This window comes from Dermacentor variabilis, chromosome 11, assembly GCF_050947875.1.
Source record: "Dermacentor variabilis isolate Ectoservices chromosome 11, ASM5094787v1, whole genome shotgun sequence".
NCBI classification, from domain to species: domain Eukaryota; kingdom Metazoa; phylum Arthropoda; class Arachnida; order Ixodida; family Ixodidae; genus Dermacentor; species Dermacentor variabilis.
The window spans coordinates 111,310,673-111,326,305 of NC_134578.1; the positions used below are offsets into that span (position 1 = coordinate 111,310,673).

A 15,633-nucleotide genomic window follows, 5' to 3' on the forward strand; every position below is an offset into this window, starting at 1 on the left:
AGTATTCGTACTTGGCTTGACGTAGTTCTTTGTTCAAGTTATTGCGATATTTCTTATATTGAGACAGTTTCACAGGATCCTTGGATTTAATGAATTGCGCATATAGTTTTGTTCTTTCTATTTTTTTCAATAAGGCATTCGTAATCCATGGTTTCTTCGATTTTCGTTTGCGACAGCATTTTAAAGGAAAGCAGTTTTGATATATTTGGTTTAACACAATCATTAGTGCATCGTACGCAACATCTGCGTCAGGTAGCGACAATATATGGGAAAAGTTGGCTGTACATATTTCATTAGGAAAGGTGTCGAGGGATTTTGAATCAATGCAGCGACAATAAGACACCGGTGATTTAGAAGCATGTTTGGGGTTGGTATTAGCAATAAAGGAAAATACTGGAAAATGATCACTGATGTCAGTTATCAAAGTTCCGGAAATTATAGTGCTTTAATCTTTGTTAGTTATAATTAAATCTAAAGTAGTCGAAGTGGAACAAGTTACGCGCGTTGGTACAGTAATTACATTCACAAGAGCGTAAGAATCAAATAAAGAAGCAAATTCTGTCTGCTCTGGTGACGCGGTTCGCATATCAATATTCATATCACCGGAAAGGTATAGCACGTGCTCATTTATAGACACATAATCAAAAAGTGATTCTAACGATGAAAAAAAAATTTCAAGTTTTCCGTCTGGAGGGCGGTAGACAACACAAAATATATTTTTGTCGCTCTGAACGGTTAACACTTCACAGTCCGAAGTGCAGAACGTGAATTTCTCAAGTGTTGCAGGAAGCGAATTCACAATTTGCAGGGATACACCACCACCTCTTCGAGTTTCCCTGTTATTAGCAAAGTGAGTATAATTGTCTAACACAAAGTATGTTGAATCATCGTTGTACCAGGTTTCAGTAAACATTATTGCATGGAACGAAAAATTAAGGGAAGTAAACAGCCTATGTATTTCATCAGTCTTGTTGCACACACAACGACAGTTCATATGAAAAACAGCAACGCTATTTTCACAGTAAACGCTATTTAGATCTGCGATAGAAGGAAGTTCGAGGCAACTTATGGGGGAATCCATGTTTTTAGCTTATTTTATTCAAATCATTCGAGCTAGTGATCTTCAATCTGGCACTGTTTTCAGATTTTCGGGCATAAATATGCCCATCACGCACCCAAACAAACTTCCAGTTCGTTTCACGCTTTTTGGCAATGGCCTGCGCAAGGAGGCGCTTCCGTTCAGGGCACAGGTGCTCATTGACGTAAATGGGAACAGATTCAGAACACCCAAGTTCATTAGCCGTTAGGCGCTTTCGTCTTCCTTTCTCCAGCACAGCATTTCGTTTCCTTCGGAGCGCAAACTGGACAATAATACTCTTTCCAGTTTGGCTTCCTGGTATTGAAACCCGGTGGCACACGTCAATATCAGACGGTGATATGGGCTCCCCAATACAGTCACCTAGCTTCATCATGATTTCCGTCAGTTTTTCATTAGCATTGACTGGTATTCCTTTTATTTCTATATTGGTGTTTCGCAAGTACTGTTCGCAGTCCGCGATTCGAGACTCGTTAGATTTCGCTTGACTTTCTATTTGATCACAACGTGACTTTAGGTTGTCATTTTCAGTGCGCAAGCGTTTATTTTCTTCTAGAACTGCTTTCCGATTAGTTACCATCTCATCAAATTTGTCATCAGTAAACTTTAGATTAGCTTTTATTTCTCTGAGGTCATTTCGAAAGTCTCGTTCCAGAGAATCTTTCAAATTCTTGAGGTCGATCCTAATTTCTCTCTTCAGGTCCACAAGGGCACATACCAATTGTTTGCTTACTTTTGCCATGATAACCAACAGTAAGTTACAACAAACACTGGTATGCTATCGTATGGCAGCAGTGGCGTGGCACAATTTCAAGGGTAGTGACGAAGTTACAAAAGGAGTAAACAGATGTCACCAACCTGCAGCAAAAAGATATTGCTGTCAGTCCATGCGGATGATCCAGTACTGTTCACGCCACTGCTGCCATTTGGTCGGTGTCCAACAAGGTCCCGGTATTTGTAGCCTTTTCGCTGATGACGTCAAAATGTTTCAGCAAACCAGCAGCTAGGAACAGTCCGCACGTGTCGTCTTGTGGTCAGCGCTTTGCTCGGGGTAGCGGCCGAAGGGCGAAACTTGACCGCACGTGGCAGGTAGGCCCAAGACGTAGATAGAAGACGGATGATCAGAATGAACTGATTACCGAACCTGCAGCAAAAAGATAATGCTGTCAGTTCATGCGGATGATCCAGTACTGTTCACGCCACTGCTGCCATTTGGTCGGTGTCCAACAAGGTCCCGGTATTTGTAGCCTTTTCGCTGATGACATCAAAATGTTTCAGCAAACCAGCAGCTAGGAACAGTCCGCACGTGTCGTCTTGTGGTCAGCGCTTTGCTCGGGGTAGCGGCCGAAGGGCGAAACTTGACCGCACGTGGCAGGTAGGCCCAAGACGTAGATAGAAGACGGATGATCAGAATGAACTGATTACCGAACCTGCAGCAAAAAGATAATGCTGTCAGTTCATGCGGATGATCCAGTACTGTTCACGCCACTGCTGCCATTTGGTCGGTGTCCAACAAGGTCCCGGTATTTGTAGCCTTTTCGCTGATGACGTCAAAATGTTTCAGCAAACCAGCAGCTAGGAACAGTCCGCACGTGTCGTCTTGTGGTCAGCGCTTTGCTCGGGGTAGCGGCCGAAGGGCGAAACTTGACCGCACGTGGCAGGTAGGCCCAAGACGTAGATAGAAGACGGATGATCAGAATGAACTGATTACCGAACCTGCAGCAAAAAGATAATGCTGTCAGTCCATGCGGATGATCCAGTGCTGTTCACGCCACTGCTGCCACTGCTTTGGTTAAACAACTGGTCTTCACGCCACTGCTTTGGTTAAACAACTGCGTTACTAAGGTTCTTAGAAGCCAACCATTTGAACTAGATAAATATAACTTAGACAGGGGGTGTTAGCGAGTTTTCAAGACTGTTTATGTACGTAATTTCAAAACACGCGTTACTATGTCATAGAGAATGGTAGTTGCGTACACCGAAAATGAGCAAAGGTAAGAACTAATCTAATCAGCACTATTACAGCGAAGCTGTATACGGCTACCCCGGCAAATTTTCTGCGTCCGTGCGTGTATAGCGTCTCGTCGACAAAGATGAATTTTCGTTTTGAGAGCTAGTGTAAAAGAGCGTCTAGTGTTCCAGGTTCATTAGCATAAGTGTCAGAACCTATGATAGATGGCCCATTGTTCGTCCTTGTGCACTCGTCGCAAGCGTGAAGTCTCGTGATTGATGACCCATTGCTATCGGCGCGGCGCTCGTTTTCCGCCGCTAGGGGGCGCGCTGCTATAGCAACCGTTGGATATTCTGAAAGGGGAAGGCTTAGGCAGCGACTGTGTACAGCTTTTCAGAGAGATTTATTGAGTTGTGTTGAATGGGAAGGGATGAGGAGCGAGAAGAAAGTTGATATCAACAAGGCAGGGGTGTCTTTTATCCTCCCTGCTGTTGATGATGTGCATGGTGAGAGTGGAAAGGATGCTAGAGGGAAGCAATATTGGGTTTATACTCACGGAAATAGGTGGGTACAGTAGTAGAGCAGCAGCTTCCAGGTTTGTCTTATGCGGGCGACATTGTTGCTAGCTAACAACCAAAGTGACATGCAACATCTGGCTAATACCTCTGGACAGGAAGGCGAGAATTTAGGTCGGAAATTGAGCGTTAAAAAACAGGTTTATGATGTTTAATGAAAACAGTGAAGAGACAGTGTCAATACAGGGCCAGCAAACACCTCGCGTAAACGAATATAAACACATTGGTATATGAATAAACAGGGGCAATAGATATATGGAAACACAGGAAAAACTATGTCAGTTAAGGGGAAGAGAAATGCGGCCATATTGAAATACAGAGCGCTATGGGGGTACAATAGGTACGAGGTGATCCGGGGTATGTCGAAAGGTGTAATTGTTCCAGGACTAACATTTGCAAATGCGGTCAGCTTCAAATCACGGGCACAATCAGGACTGGATGGCAACCAAAGATCAATGGGCCGCCTCGCATTTGGCGCTCATGGGAAGGCTACAAACGAATCTGTGCAGGGTGATGGGGGCTGGACAAGTTTTGAAGTGAGGGAAGCTCGGAGTAAAATTGAATGTGACGAATGACTGGGAAATGTGGAAGAAAGTAAATGGGCCGGGAGAATATTCAGGTATCTGTAAAGGAAAAACATTGATTCACCGTGGAGGAAGAGAACTAGGAAGCTTACCAGAAATTATGCGACCTGTATGGTGAGCAACATGGCAACAAAGAACGTCAAAAGGAAAATTATAGAGGCTGAGACAATTTCGTGGGTGGCGGCAATGGAGAAGAGGAATGGAACTGTCTTACAGTAAGACGGCTTTGTTGCCTTTCACCAGAGTGCACCTAAAGGATTTTCAACTGTGCCTTGAGGGACAACCTTTAGACTGAGAATTATGCTGGTTATATGGTTATACTGGTTATAATGGTTATAGTGGTTATACTCGTTGTAATGGTTATACTAGACAGACAACTTTCTTCGAATTCTCACATTCAAGCCCTTGAAGAACAAGTAAACTCAATAATAAATGTACTTCGCCGCGCAGTAGGCACTACATAGACAGGGTTGCTTTCATCCTTACTAAAAGTACATAATGCTCTTATTAAAGCCAAAGGTAGCATATCCTTCGCCTGTTCTGTATGGAATCTCCCGTTCATCTGAAGAGAGACTCCAACGAATAATAGCTCGGAGCCCTAAACTAGGCTTAGGCGTTCCTCGAGCAGCATAATTCTCAGTAATTGCAAAGGGATGTCTTCCTCCGTTTCCTATTACGAGGATGGTTGAAACCTGTCGATACGACTTTCGCGTGTCGGCGAAGCACAAAAGGCACCCGCTAGCAAGATCACTAATTGAGCGAGAGAGGACGAATATCAATTCGGTGATTCACGTGTACAAAGATCTACTATCACATCACGAATTTTGGTTCTCAAATATCTCCTACACTACATGGCAACTCGTAGCTCCAGAAATTGAGCTTTCAGTTTAGGGACTTATTCGCAAACGAGGCACGTTTATGATAGCAGCACAACAACTGGCGTTATACCAGACATACTTTAGATACCCTGGCTATATTCAAGCGCATTCGGACGGTTTTGCCACACAAATCCTTCTGCAGTTGCGTTTGTCATTCCAGGATGGAACCAAATACAAACGTTTAAACTTGCAGGAATTCAGGACCTTGCAGGAATTTATTACCTTCCACAAATTAGCATTGCCAGCACTATGCAACATCTGGAAACGATGACGAGCTCCTCGGAAAGCGGGCTTCAAATCTAGCAATTCGGTTATCTTACTCGTTCAGCTAAAAAGGTAGAGCTGCTTATCTAATAAATACCTATGGTTATCTTAAACTGCATGTCTTTGTTTGAAAAGCAATCTCGCAGAAATTTTTCAGTTATCTCATATTCGTTATTTTAAACAGATTTCGAACACATCTTCTGGAACACCCTTTGTTCTAACACGGTGTATTAGGCTACTTTTGCATATGCAGTACTTTCGTTAATAGTTATGCATTGCATATAAGTGTGCCTGTTATTCGCAAGCTTTGTTGTCGCTACCTAGGATAGCGGAGGAGGCGACGGAGTATCATTGTGGTAGCAAAGATCTTCTAGTGCGGCTCTCGTCGCCGAATTTATGTATTGTATCAATAGAGTTGATTACTTAACGTGTTTTCGATAAATATTACCCATTGTTTAACTTTGTAAGGATCAGGGGTTTATCGGCGGTTTATCTTCTGTGCATACGTCGCATGTGTAAGCAGACGTCGATGTGGTCGCGTTGAAGCCTCGATCTGATCAACCGTCCACCTTGACCGATGCGGTCAGAGAGGTTCAAAAACTCGCTCGTTTCTTCCCACCGCATTAGTATTCCGGCGAGCAGCGCCGCCTGGACACGTGCGACCGAAAGAAACCCAGTGACCTAGAAAATCGAGCGCGCCCGGTTCACGAAACGGCAGCGATCGCAGGACTTCCCTCTTTCCTGGACCTCGCCTACCGAAAGCGCCGCCTTCAAGGTCAAAACAAGCGGGGTGCCTTTCTCGAAGGGCCAAGCAGTGCCTGCTGCCTTTTGGCGTGCGTGCCGGCACCTATGCTATGGCTTCTCTATTGCGCACTGTGGTTTGCCAGCCGCGCCCAGCCATCGTGCAGCTTGAGCCAGTGGCAACCCGACGCGTTTCGCAGCCCGGTGAGTGGAGCAAAGTTTAGCCACGCTTTTCTGCTGACCGTAACATGCCCAACGCCTCATGTATCCTACGCTGAGTGTGAGGCCTCAAAGGCCTGGTTCAAGCGCGAGAAGCTTAACAGAAAGCCCGTAGTTGCGTTTTTGATATGTTGGGGGACGCCTTTGCGGGCTGCGTGACAGTGCCCACAGAAACAGTTTGTGTGTACGTGCGTGTGTGTGTAGCGTTTTTTTCCCCTTTTTTTAAATCCTTCTCTCTCTTCCTATCGCATCCCGTTGCCCCTTACCCAGTACAGGGTAGCCAAGCGGAGACAATTTCTGGTTAACCTCCTTGTATTTCCTTATTCTCTCTCTTTGATACGTTGGAACGAAGTTCGCCCGGAGCAGTGTATTATCTAACAAACCAATCTTTAATTGGTCACTTGCTGTAGTAATTAAATTTTAACTGGAAACCTTTCACCATTTTTTTTCTTTTTGTACAAAGGCACGCTTGATGGCCGAAAAATTTGTTTAAGTTTTCCATGATGCGGGCAACTGCTTGGGAATTGCAGGCCTAATTTCGTCCACGGGATGCTTAATTTTGGACGTACAGAGTGGATGCCAGGGTCTTGTAAGCAATTGCCTATCCTACAATATTTATTGCACAAAACGCCGGTACTAGTGCCTATGGGAGCTGCAGGTATGGCTGTTCAGCCAGCGTGAAAATCACGGATTTACCTAAACTTCATCCTTATGGCTTCAACGGCGTTATGACTTTGCTAACTAATCATTTTGTAAAGAAAAAACATTGCTCTGTGATTGTGGATGCGCGTAGAAATTTATTACCTTACGCATTTAGAAAAGTGTGGCCTCTTGAACACTTGAAATGGAAAACAAATAGTGTAATAAATGATGTCACAGGAATGTAAACAAATGATGCCACAGTGCAGAAAAATAGACAAAGCCATTATTCCCCCGGTAGCTGAACGACCAAAGCCTCGGAGTTCCCTCTTGTACGAGGGACGCTCCGAAAATAAGTTTCGTGATTGTGTTTTAAAGAGAAGGTGGTACACCAGGTGAAACAAACAATCACCATAAGAATCCACGCCCGTTGCCGGTTTAATGACGGAAGCAGCGTCAGCGGAGGAGGAATGACGCATGCGCAGAACGCCGAAAAAGAGAGAGTAGCCGCAGACTATCGGGTGCCCGAGGTTATTCGAGGACAAATCGCGATGACAGACCAACGTGCGCTGACAACGTAGTCGCCAATGGAATTGCGTGCTGTTACCCGGTATGAACGGGCGCCTGTCTGTTCACTACTTCGAAATCCGCACTCTCAGGACGCCACTTCCAAAACAATGCTCAGGTAGAGCAGGTTCTGCCTGATTTCCTTGCATTGCAGGGCACGTAGTTTTACCAGAGCAGTTTCTTCAAATTCATTGCACGCTACGGAAAATGCGCCAATGTCGGTGGCCACTATGTGGAAAAATACTCCGAGGTGTACAGCTCATGATACCATTGTGTATATATATTTCGGGCATTAAAGTCCCCATGCGAAAATAAATTAGCCAACTTACTTTCAGGATGTCCCTCGTAAATTCTGTATAATGCTGTACGGTTACATCAGCTACATAAAGCAAAGAAAGTTGCGCTTTAAAGAAACGACTATGTAAGCTGCCCTAATTGTACAGCAACACTTACGCAAAAGGAATGTAGATTTCTTTGACAAGTGATTCGGAAGCAGTTCTTCTTCAACTAAAGGTAATCATTATTTGCTAAATTATATATACACGCTTTCACATGGCCTATCACATGTCTTAACGCCCTAGACCCGTCAATTAGTATCTTTATTGAGCTTGCTGATGTCGACGAAGTAAGTACCGTACATAAAGGCTAATGTAGTCCAACGTATATATAAGGAAGTGTTTGGGACTTCCAAAATACTTCGTAACACAGGCCTGTTCGTTGTGGGAATCGAACATCGTACTGCTTGCAATAGAGCAGCCTAAGGAAGTTCAGTAAAATAAACCGGTTATTTAACACGAATTCAAGAGGTACTTAGTAAGATAACTTCTGGTGAAATAACTGACTCTTAAAAAAAAATTCTGCATCATGTTACACTCCCGTAACACGTGACGGTGAAAATCTACAGCACGCTTGGTAATGCATTAAGTAATAAGATCGGAGGGGTCAGACGTCTGGCAAGACATAGCAAGCAAGCGTGTGAACTAAATGTGTGGCAAGCTGTTGTATGCGAGCCGCATTTCGGCTTCTTCGGCTCATTTTCGACGCTTACCTGTGGCTTCGCGCGCTCGTTTATCGGGTTCAGACTCGCGCCAACGACGTTACTCTGCTACCTTACGTTGCATCCTCTCAGGAGGGGAAAGAAGCTAGCACTCGCGGTCGAACGCCTTGCTCCCGCCACTTTGCAAGTCGCACCTCGTTTCTCGTTTGGCGAGCATCCTTGGCCTTAGCGTACTTCCAAGGGATGTATGCCATGCTCTATTGATGGTTCTGATACTTGTTTTTATCTTGCTCTTTATTGGAAGGTATGCTGCTCTGTGTGTGGTATGGGTGATTTCAATTAATCTATGCACTGTTCGCTTCACTTTGCTGAGCGCTTGTAGCCTCTGCCTTACGGGTGTATGAGCCATTGCATTTCTTGCTTGCTTAGTTGAGGGGATATGAGCCACAGCTTGCGGTGGCATCTATGTGAAGTTGTAACTCGGCTTCCTTGGTGCGGATGCCCCAGCAATTCCACTGGTAAATGATCGTTGTTTCCTCCCCGCGGACTTGCTTTTTACTGTTCGGCGTCTGCGCCATCTTCCTTTGACGTTTTGATGCGACCGCGCCTGTACGCGATCGATTCGTTTACTTTATTGGCGCGTTCTTTCCTTAGCGCTGCGAACTTGTTTTTCAGGGTTATCGTCGCTGTCTTCGCCGCCAGTCGTTCATGCTTAACTGACAGGATCTTTATTTGACTCTCGAAGACCTCTAGCCTGGCGTTCATTCATATTGCCGAGATTCTCGTTGATTTGTTTGATGGCTGCGAGTATCGCTGCCAGTTTGCCCTCTTGCGGTGGTTGCTGTTGTTACAACTTCACATAGATGGGCTTGACCAGAAACCAGATATGATCGCGTTGTAAGAGACACACGGCAGACCCAGACTTCCGGGTTAGCTGACCTACACAGATCCGACGGAAGGCGGGACGGCGTTACTGGTGCACCAACATAGCAGCCACCCAGCACCTCACTGCGCAAAAGGGCTGCGAACACACGCTGGTCGGGGTTCACACAAGGACGATTGGCAGTGCCGGAAACCTGTTTGTGATGAGCGCATACTGCAGGCCGTCACAAAGGCAGTACGACAGTGAGCCAGGCGAAGAGATTGGCGGGGAACAGGCCGCTTCTCGTCCTAGGCGACTTCAACGCCACTCACACTACATGAGGTTATAAATACCAATCTAAACGAGGCAAGGCTCTAGCAAAGGGAATGGAGGACCAATAAATGGCGCTCATTAATCAACCAGGCGTCGTCACCCGAAAGGGAAACAGCGAAAGGAAAACACCTAAACCCGGCAAACCTCTGACAATCGAGAACATGAGAACATGCGCCCTATCTCGCTCACGTCCTGTGTGAGCAAGGTCATGGAAGGCATGGTTCTCAGAAGACTTCAAACACACCTTTACCAGACGAATCAGATGCCGGCGACCATGTATGGATTCTGCCAGCACCTGAGCACCCAAGATGTCCTGATCTAATTAAACGAACTAGTGATTAAAAGAGCAACGAGGCACGCTCCCCGGGGTATACTGGCTTTGGACCTCAAGAAGGCCTTCGACAACGTGTCCCGCGTCAGCGTGCTCGAGAACCTGCGCAAGACGGGGTGTGGCCGCAAGACCTACGGCGATATTAAAATTTCCTAACCAATAGAATGGCAACTATCCGGATAGGAAAGAAACGGTCAGAGCCTGTGGAGCTCGGAGACAGGGGTACCCCCCAGGGGTCGGTCCTGTCGCCTCTGCTTTTCAACCTAGCACTCCTGCCCCTGCCCGAACTATTAAATCAGATCGAGGGCGTCGACCACGCGTTCTATACCGACGACATAACGATGTGGACGAACCGCGAGGGGTCCGATGCCTGGGCGGAGGAAGCCCTGCAGAGAGCGGCAACGACCGTCCACGAGTATGCCACGACCTGCAGCCTCAGCTACGCTCCACAGAAATCGGAGCTGTTCATGGTACAGCCCGGAAGACCAAAGAAAGAGCCGCCGCCAAACATAATTATCACCATTGACGGCACAGAGATCAAGTCAACGCAGCAGATCCGGATACTGGGCCTGCTGTTGCGCAGCGACGGTAGGGCGCACGCAGCCGTCAACAAAATCAAGACCACATCAGAGCAGGTCCTGAGCATGATCCGGAGAGTCACCAACCGGAACAGAGGAATCAAAGAAGAAGGCGCACTGTGCCTGGTGCAGGCATTCGTCGTGTCACGCGTAACGTACTCCGCCCCGTACCTCCAGCTTGCGAAGGTGAACCGCGAGACGCTGAACACGACGATAAGGAAAGCAGTCAAACTCGCCATGGGCATCCCAGTCTAGTCGTCAATGCAGAAGCTGCTGGAAATGGGTACCCACAAAACGGTGGAAGAGCTGGTGTAAGCACATTTATCCCACCAGAGAGTAAAGCTGAGCCGGACAGAGCACGGTCGGGCCGTCCTACGCAAGATAGGATGGCAAATTGAACAGCAACCGAAAACGGAGTCGCTCCCCACAACGTGGAGAGACATTATTAAGACCAAGCCCCTCCCCCGGAACATGCAGCCGGGGAGGAACGACGAGAGTCGCTCTGCGCGGGCCAAGGCACTGGCTCAACAGCTGGAAGAGGACCCCGAGGTTCTCTACGCGGACGCCTCGCTTCCCAAGCACGGACCCAGAGCAATGGCGGTCGTCACCACCATCGATAATTTGGTCACAGGTGCGTCGATACGGACGACGAATACAGCCGAAGTAGAAGAAGTGGCCGTGGCCCTCGCACTGGCACAACCGGGAGTGAGGACCGTGGTCACAGACTCCCAGACCGCCTACGCAAGCTACCGCAATAGGGACATCTCTCCGGCGGCACTAGCCATCCTCACCAAATGCAAATCACCGGGACGGGCCGTTGAGCTCGTGTGGGTCCCGGCTCACTCGCAAGTGGAAGGCAACACACTCGCCGACCACTATGCCAAACAACTGTCAATCCGGGCCGAGGACGAGCCAGAGCTACCGAACCCCGTGACAAGTTACAAACAAATCACGCAAATGTACAGAAGCGGCAGATGTAGGCTTCCCCGTCCGCATCCGCAACTCAGCCGAATGCAGCAAACGATCGTGCGACGCACGCAAGCGGGGTCGCTAGCGCATCGCGTGCTCTTGCACAAGATGTTCCCGACAGAGCACGACACTTCATGCCCGTTTTGCTGACGATCTAAAGACACTCTAGCACACATCCTTGCAGAGTGCACTATGCCCCAGAACCCCCCACCATCCCTACCCCCCCTCCCCAGCCCCATCCCCCCGAGCGATGGGAGACCTTGTTGTCCAGCCCCGACCTACCGACCCAGCTCGCGCTGGCGGCTAGGGGCCAGGAACTGCTGGACGCATATGGGACCTGAGAAGAAGGTTCCACCCCATCTGGTGCCAGCGCGCACCAACCGTTACTAAGGGCTCAGTATAAAAGTTGATTCTCTCTCTCTTGCCGTGGTATGATCCATTGCATCTTTGTTTACGGGAGTAGGAGCCATTGCTGATTACTCTTTTGTACCACTCAACTAGACGCCACATTTTTTAGGTATGAGCCATCGCAACGAGCCACTTAAGGCTTTCACATCAATAAGGCATATTTTCTTGCGCGTGCTTCGTGTGGCGGAATCTGCTATTGCAGCCGACCTTATGATATCGACACGGACGCCATTCCGTGCGGTGAAACCCAGAAGCGGTGCAGGTCACGGCTGCGGAGCGTCGAATGTCACGATTGCCTCCCTGGTCAAAACTGGTTCATTGGCCGGTTCTTTATCTCCGGTACGTTCGCTTCCTTCCTGTCCTGGATGGCCTTGAAGACGTCATCAGTTGTCATTTTCGAGCCTGTCATCGTGTATGTATGTAATAGAGGTAGAAAGGTAGCACGGGGTTTGGACTCTTCCACGTGGTCGATGTCGAGCCCAATAGCGATCACCCTACGCGCACCGCAGCTGTGGATAGCGGAGCTGGGAAGCAGCGGTGTCACCGCTACCCACGTTCATTGTAATGTAACAATCAGCCGTCGGGCCGGCATAAATTCCTTCGTTGTACAGGTAGTTGAGTCTTAGCAGTCTTCGCTATAGAGGCGGTCGCAATATATATGAAAGACAGAAAATCGGCCGGCACATACGGAGTCCTTCCTTATACAGGTAATTTTGTTTTAAAGCGTTTCGTTGGCAGGGAAGTTTCACTGAATCTGTACTGAACCTGACTTAAGCATTCTGACCTGACGTGGCCGCATTGTATACGTGTTTCGTTAACTGAATACAGAAATTTTATGCATAGTGAATCGCATTTATTCGATAATTGAAGTTGTTGGAGTGAAATAACATATAGAACTGCCTAGTACAAAGCACAGCTTCGTTTAGAAAAGCGGACGCATAAGAAAATATTTCCACCCTCGTTGTAAGATAAGTAATTAAGACTCCACAATATTGTCGTTCTAAGTGCCTACGGACAGATCTGTCACAAAGAAATGACGGCAGTTTATTGACCGTACGATAACCCCACCTGCCGTATTGTTGTCATCGTTTAGTTAACGAGTCTTGTCCGTTAAGACAATGTTCTAGAAGGGTACTGATTTCGTGCATATACACTGAGCCCAGTGTTTCGCTTTACGCGATTTTTATGCGATCCGAAAGTTTGCTCCCCTAGTTTAATGTTTAAATTAGCTATGTCGGTGTTTTGCAATCCTCTACCTTCTTTTTTCTTTCATTGTGTTATATATTGGACTGACCGGCCCTTTCGGAGGCCAAAACTTTCTACAATTCGCTGGACAAAGAGTTTAGTACAGCATTAACTTTTTTTTTGCGACAATGATTACCTACATGTACTTAGGCTCGTATTTAGGGCACTTTTCTTGCGATTGCTACTCATCTATGCATTTACTTTTGCGCATTGACCTATAATACTGAAGATAAAGGTTTACTTGGAAATAAGCACTCATGCCTTATCTTTGCTATTTGTGCTTCACCTGTTTCTGCGCCGTAGATGCGTGAATATGAATTGCCAATCAGCCCGTGCGTTCATTTTATTGCACAGCTGTGTATTTAAGTAAAATCTCGGACCTCCCTATGTAGGAATTGGAGTAGTGTCTTAGCAAACTTATCATTCATGAGGCAGCATCTACAACGTTGTCTTACCCGTTCTTAGCCTTGGCAGCACTGAAAATTGTTTACCGAGTAGTACACCAATCGGAATATAGGTCGAGTGGGAATGTAGGTTGACTCGTTATCGTGAAAAGAAAAAAAAACATAGACATTTCAAAATATTGTCGAAAAGCCGTTATTTTTACAGCGGTATCGCTCATTCATCATCGTGATCTGCAATCTCATTCATCCAAACTTCGTTGTTAATCATTCATCCAAACATTGTCGACAAACGTCCTTAGAGGATGACTGTTTGTCGTTGGCCGCCTCCTACAGTTTGTCGTCATTAGATCAATAAAGCAAGCGCTACCTCAGACCACTAATGATGTTCAACGCGATTCACACAACGACAGCTTTCACTGTTGTAAGTGCCAAGATTACATCCTTACTTAAGAAACGCCAAAGCTGTGCTGAGCGGCCGCAGACGCCATTGGAAACTGCCTCCGTGTGTCACTGCTTATGGCTCAGTAAACAAAAAACAAATCACGTGCGAGGTCGACTGGAAAAGCGCACAAAAAAGACACAGCGGAAGAAAGACACAGCCGAAGGCACAGCCGTGGGTTGCGAGACGACGACCACATTCAGCTAAAGAGCGCTACATAAGACCAGGGGTGAGTTCGCCCTGTTTCTTTTAAAGAAAATCTCTCGACTTATATTCCGGCTTATACGGTAGCATTCGTTCCTGGAAAGAGCTACAAGCAGTAGTCAGTTCCCGCTGTAGAAGCCGGAGTAAACCACTTTGGATCTGGGTCTTTAGGTGCTGGACCGAAGGCACACGGGAGGTAGGTATGGTGTAAGGCCCACCACAGCGTATTCTCGTGTCATGCAGTGGTATGCTGTAATTCAGGGACTAAATAAACTGCATCCATTGCCCTAATTTGCCGAAAACAGATATCTGCAGGTCTTTGTCACTTTGTCACCCAGGCCGAGCTCGTGCGCAGCAAAGGTTACCCGGCCGAAGAGCACGTGACTATCACCGAGGATGGCTACGTGCTCAGCCTGCAGCGCGTTCCGAGAGGTGCAAGACAACTGCCCGGCGCGCTCACGGGGCCACCGGTCCTCCTCGTCCACGGGTTGCTGTCTTCGGCTGCCGAGTGGGTCATCAACTACCCGCACCAGAGCCTCGGTAAGAGAACGTCTCGTTCATTTGTGCCCGCGGGCTGGACCGCTAGTAGGATAGAAGAAGAGGAAGTTGAAATAGTTAGTAGCGTTCCATGTTAGAATGAAGTTAGGTGAGCAGACACACGGGCACAAGAAGAGGAAAACGAACGTTGGTGTTGTCCACATCTCTATTCTTATACCCGTGTTTGCACGTCCAACGTTTTTCTGACATGAAACGTAAGTAGGAAATTGAATACCGGACCGAACGGGTGGTGCTGCAGTCGCAAGTCCAATCTAAATAACTATATATGCAGAGTAAGTTGTTGGGCGAGAGAGCGAGAGAGAGAGAGGAGCCCTGTAGTGAAAAGTGGAGAAGTTTGCCTTGAGGCACACCTATGGTCCTCAATCTATATTCGCAGGACATACCACGGGCAGAGAACACATATAAAGCAAGCAGCATACATTATCAAAATATTTAGATGAGACCAGACCAGTGTGTCACTAAAAAGTTAAAGAGGGCCTGTGTAGTGCAGAACGCTCGTGGTCTAAGGGTGTGTTGGGACAGTAGCTTCGGTCCCTGAGGCACACTCAATTCGCAGTTTAGGACCGCCTTTTTGAAGTATGAAGAGGCTGAAATAGCAGACTGTGAGCTCTCCTCTCATTCATAATACCCAGGACCTAGTGGCGACCCTATCCTCTGTTTTATAAAAGTACTTTGGGCTGGTCACGTTTAGGTGAATATCATGTAGACATACAGGGCCATGCCTGTCAAGGCCATATGCGTGCAGAAATTAAGCATGGTGTCCTAAGTGCGAATAGGTGTGTACAGTTCAT

General features: G+C 47.1%; 1 protein-coding gene across 1 annotated transcript in view; it reads left to right on the forward strand.

Moving 5' to 3' along the window:
* Positions 1-6,197: 6,197 nt before the first annotated feature.
* The window catches only part of LOC142563431 (lipase member M-like), a 32,019-nt gene continuing 22,583 nt past the window's right edge, over positions 6,198-15,633 (forward strand). The window contains exons 1-2 of the mRNA XM_075673985.1: positions 6,198-6,293; positions 14,623-14,824. Of these exons, the coding sequence (XP_075530100.1) occupies positions 6,198-6,293; positions 14,623-14,824 (298 nt within the window). The remainder of the gene's footprint in view (positions 6,294-14,622; positions 14,825-15,633) is intronic.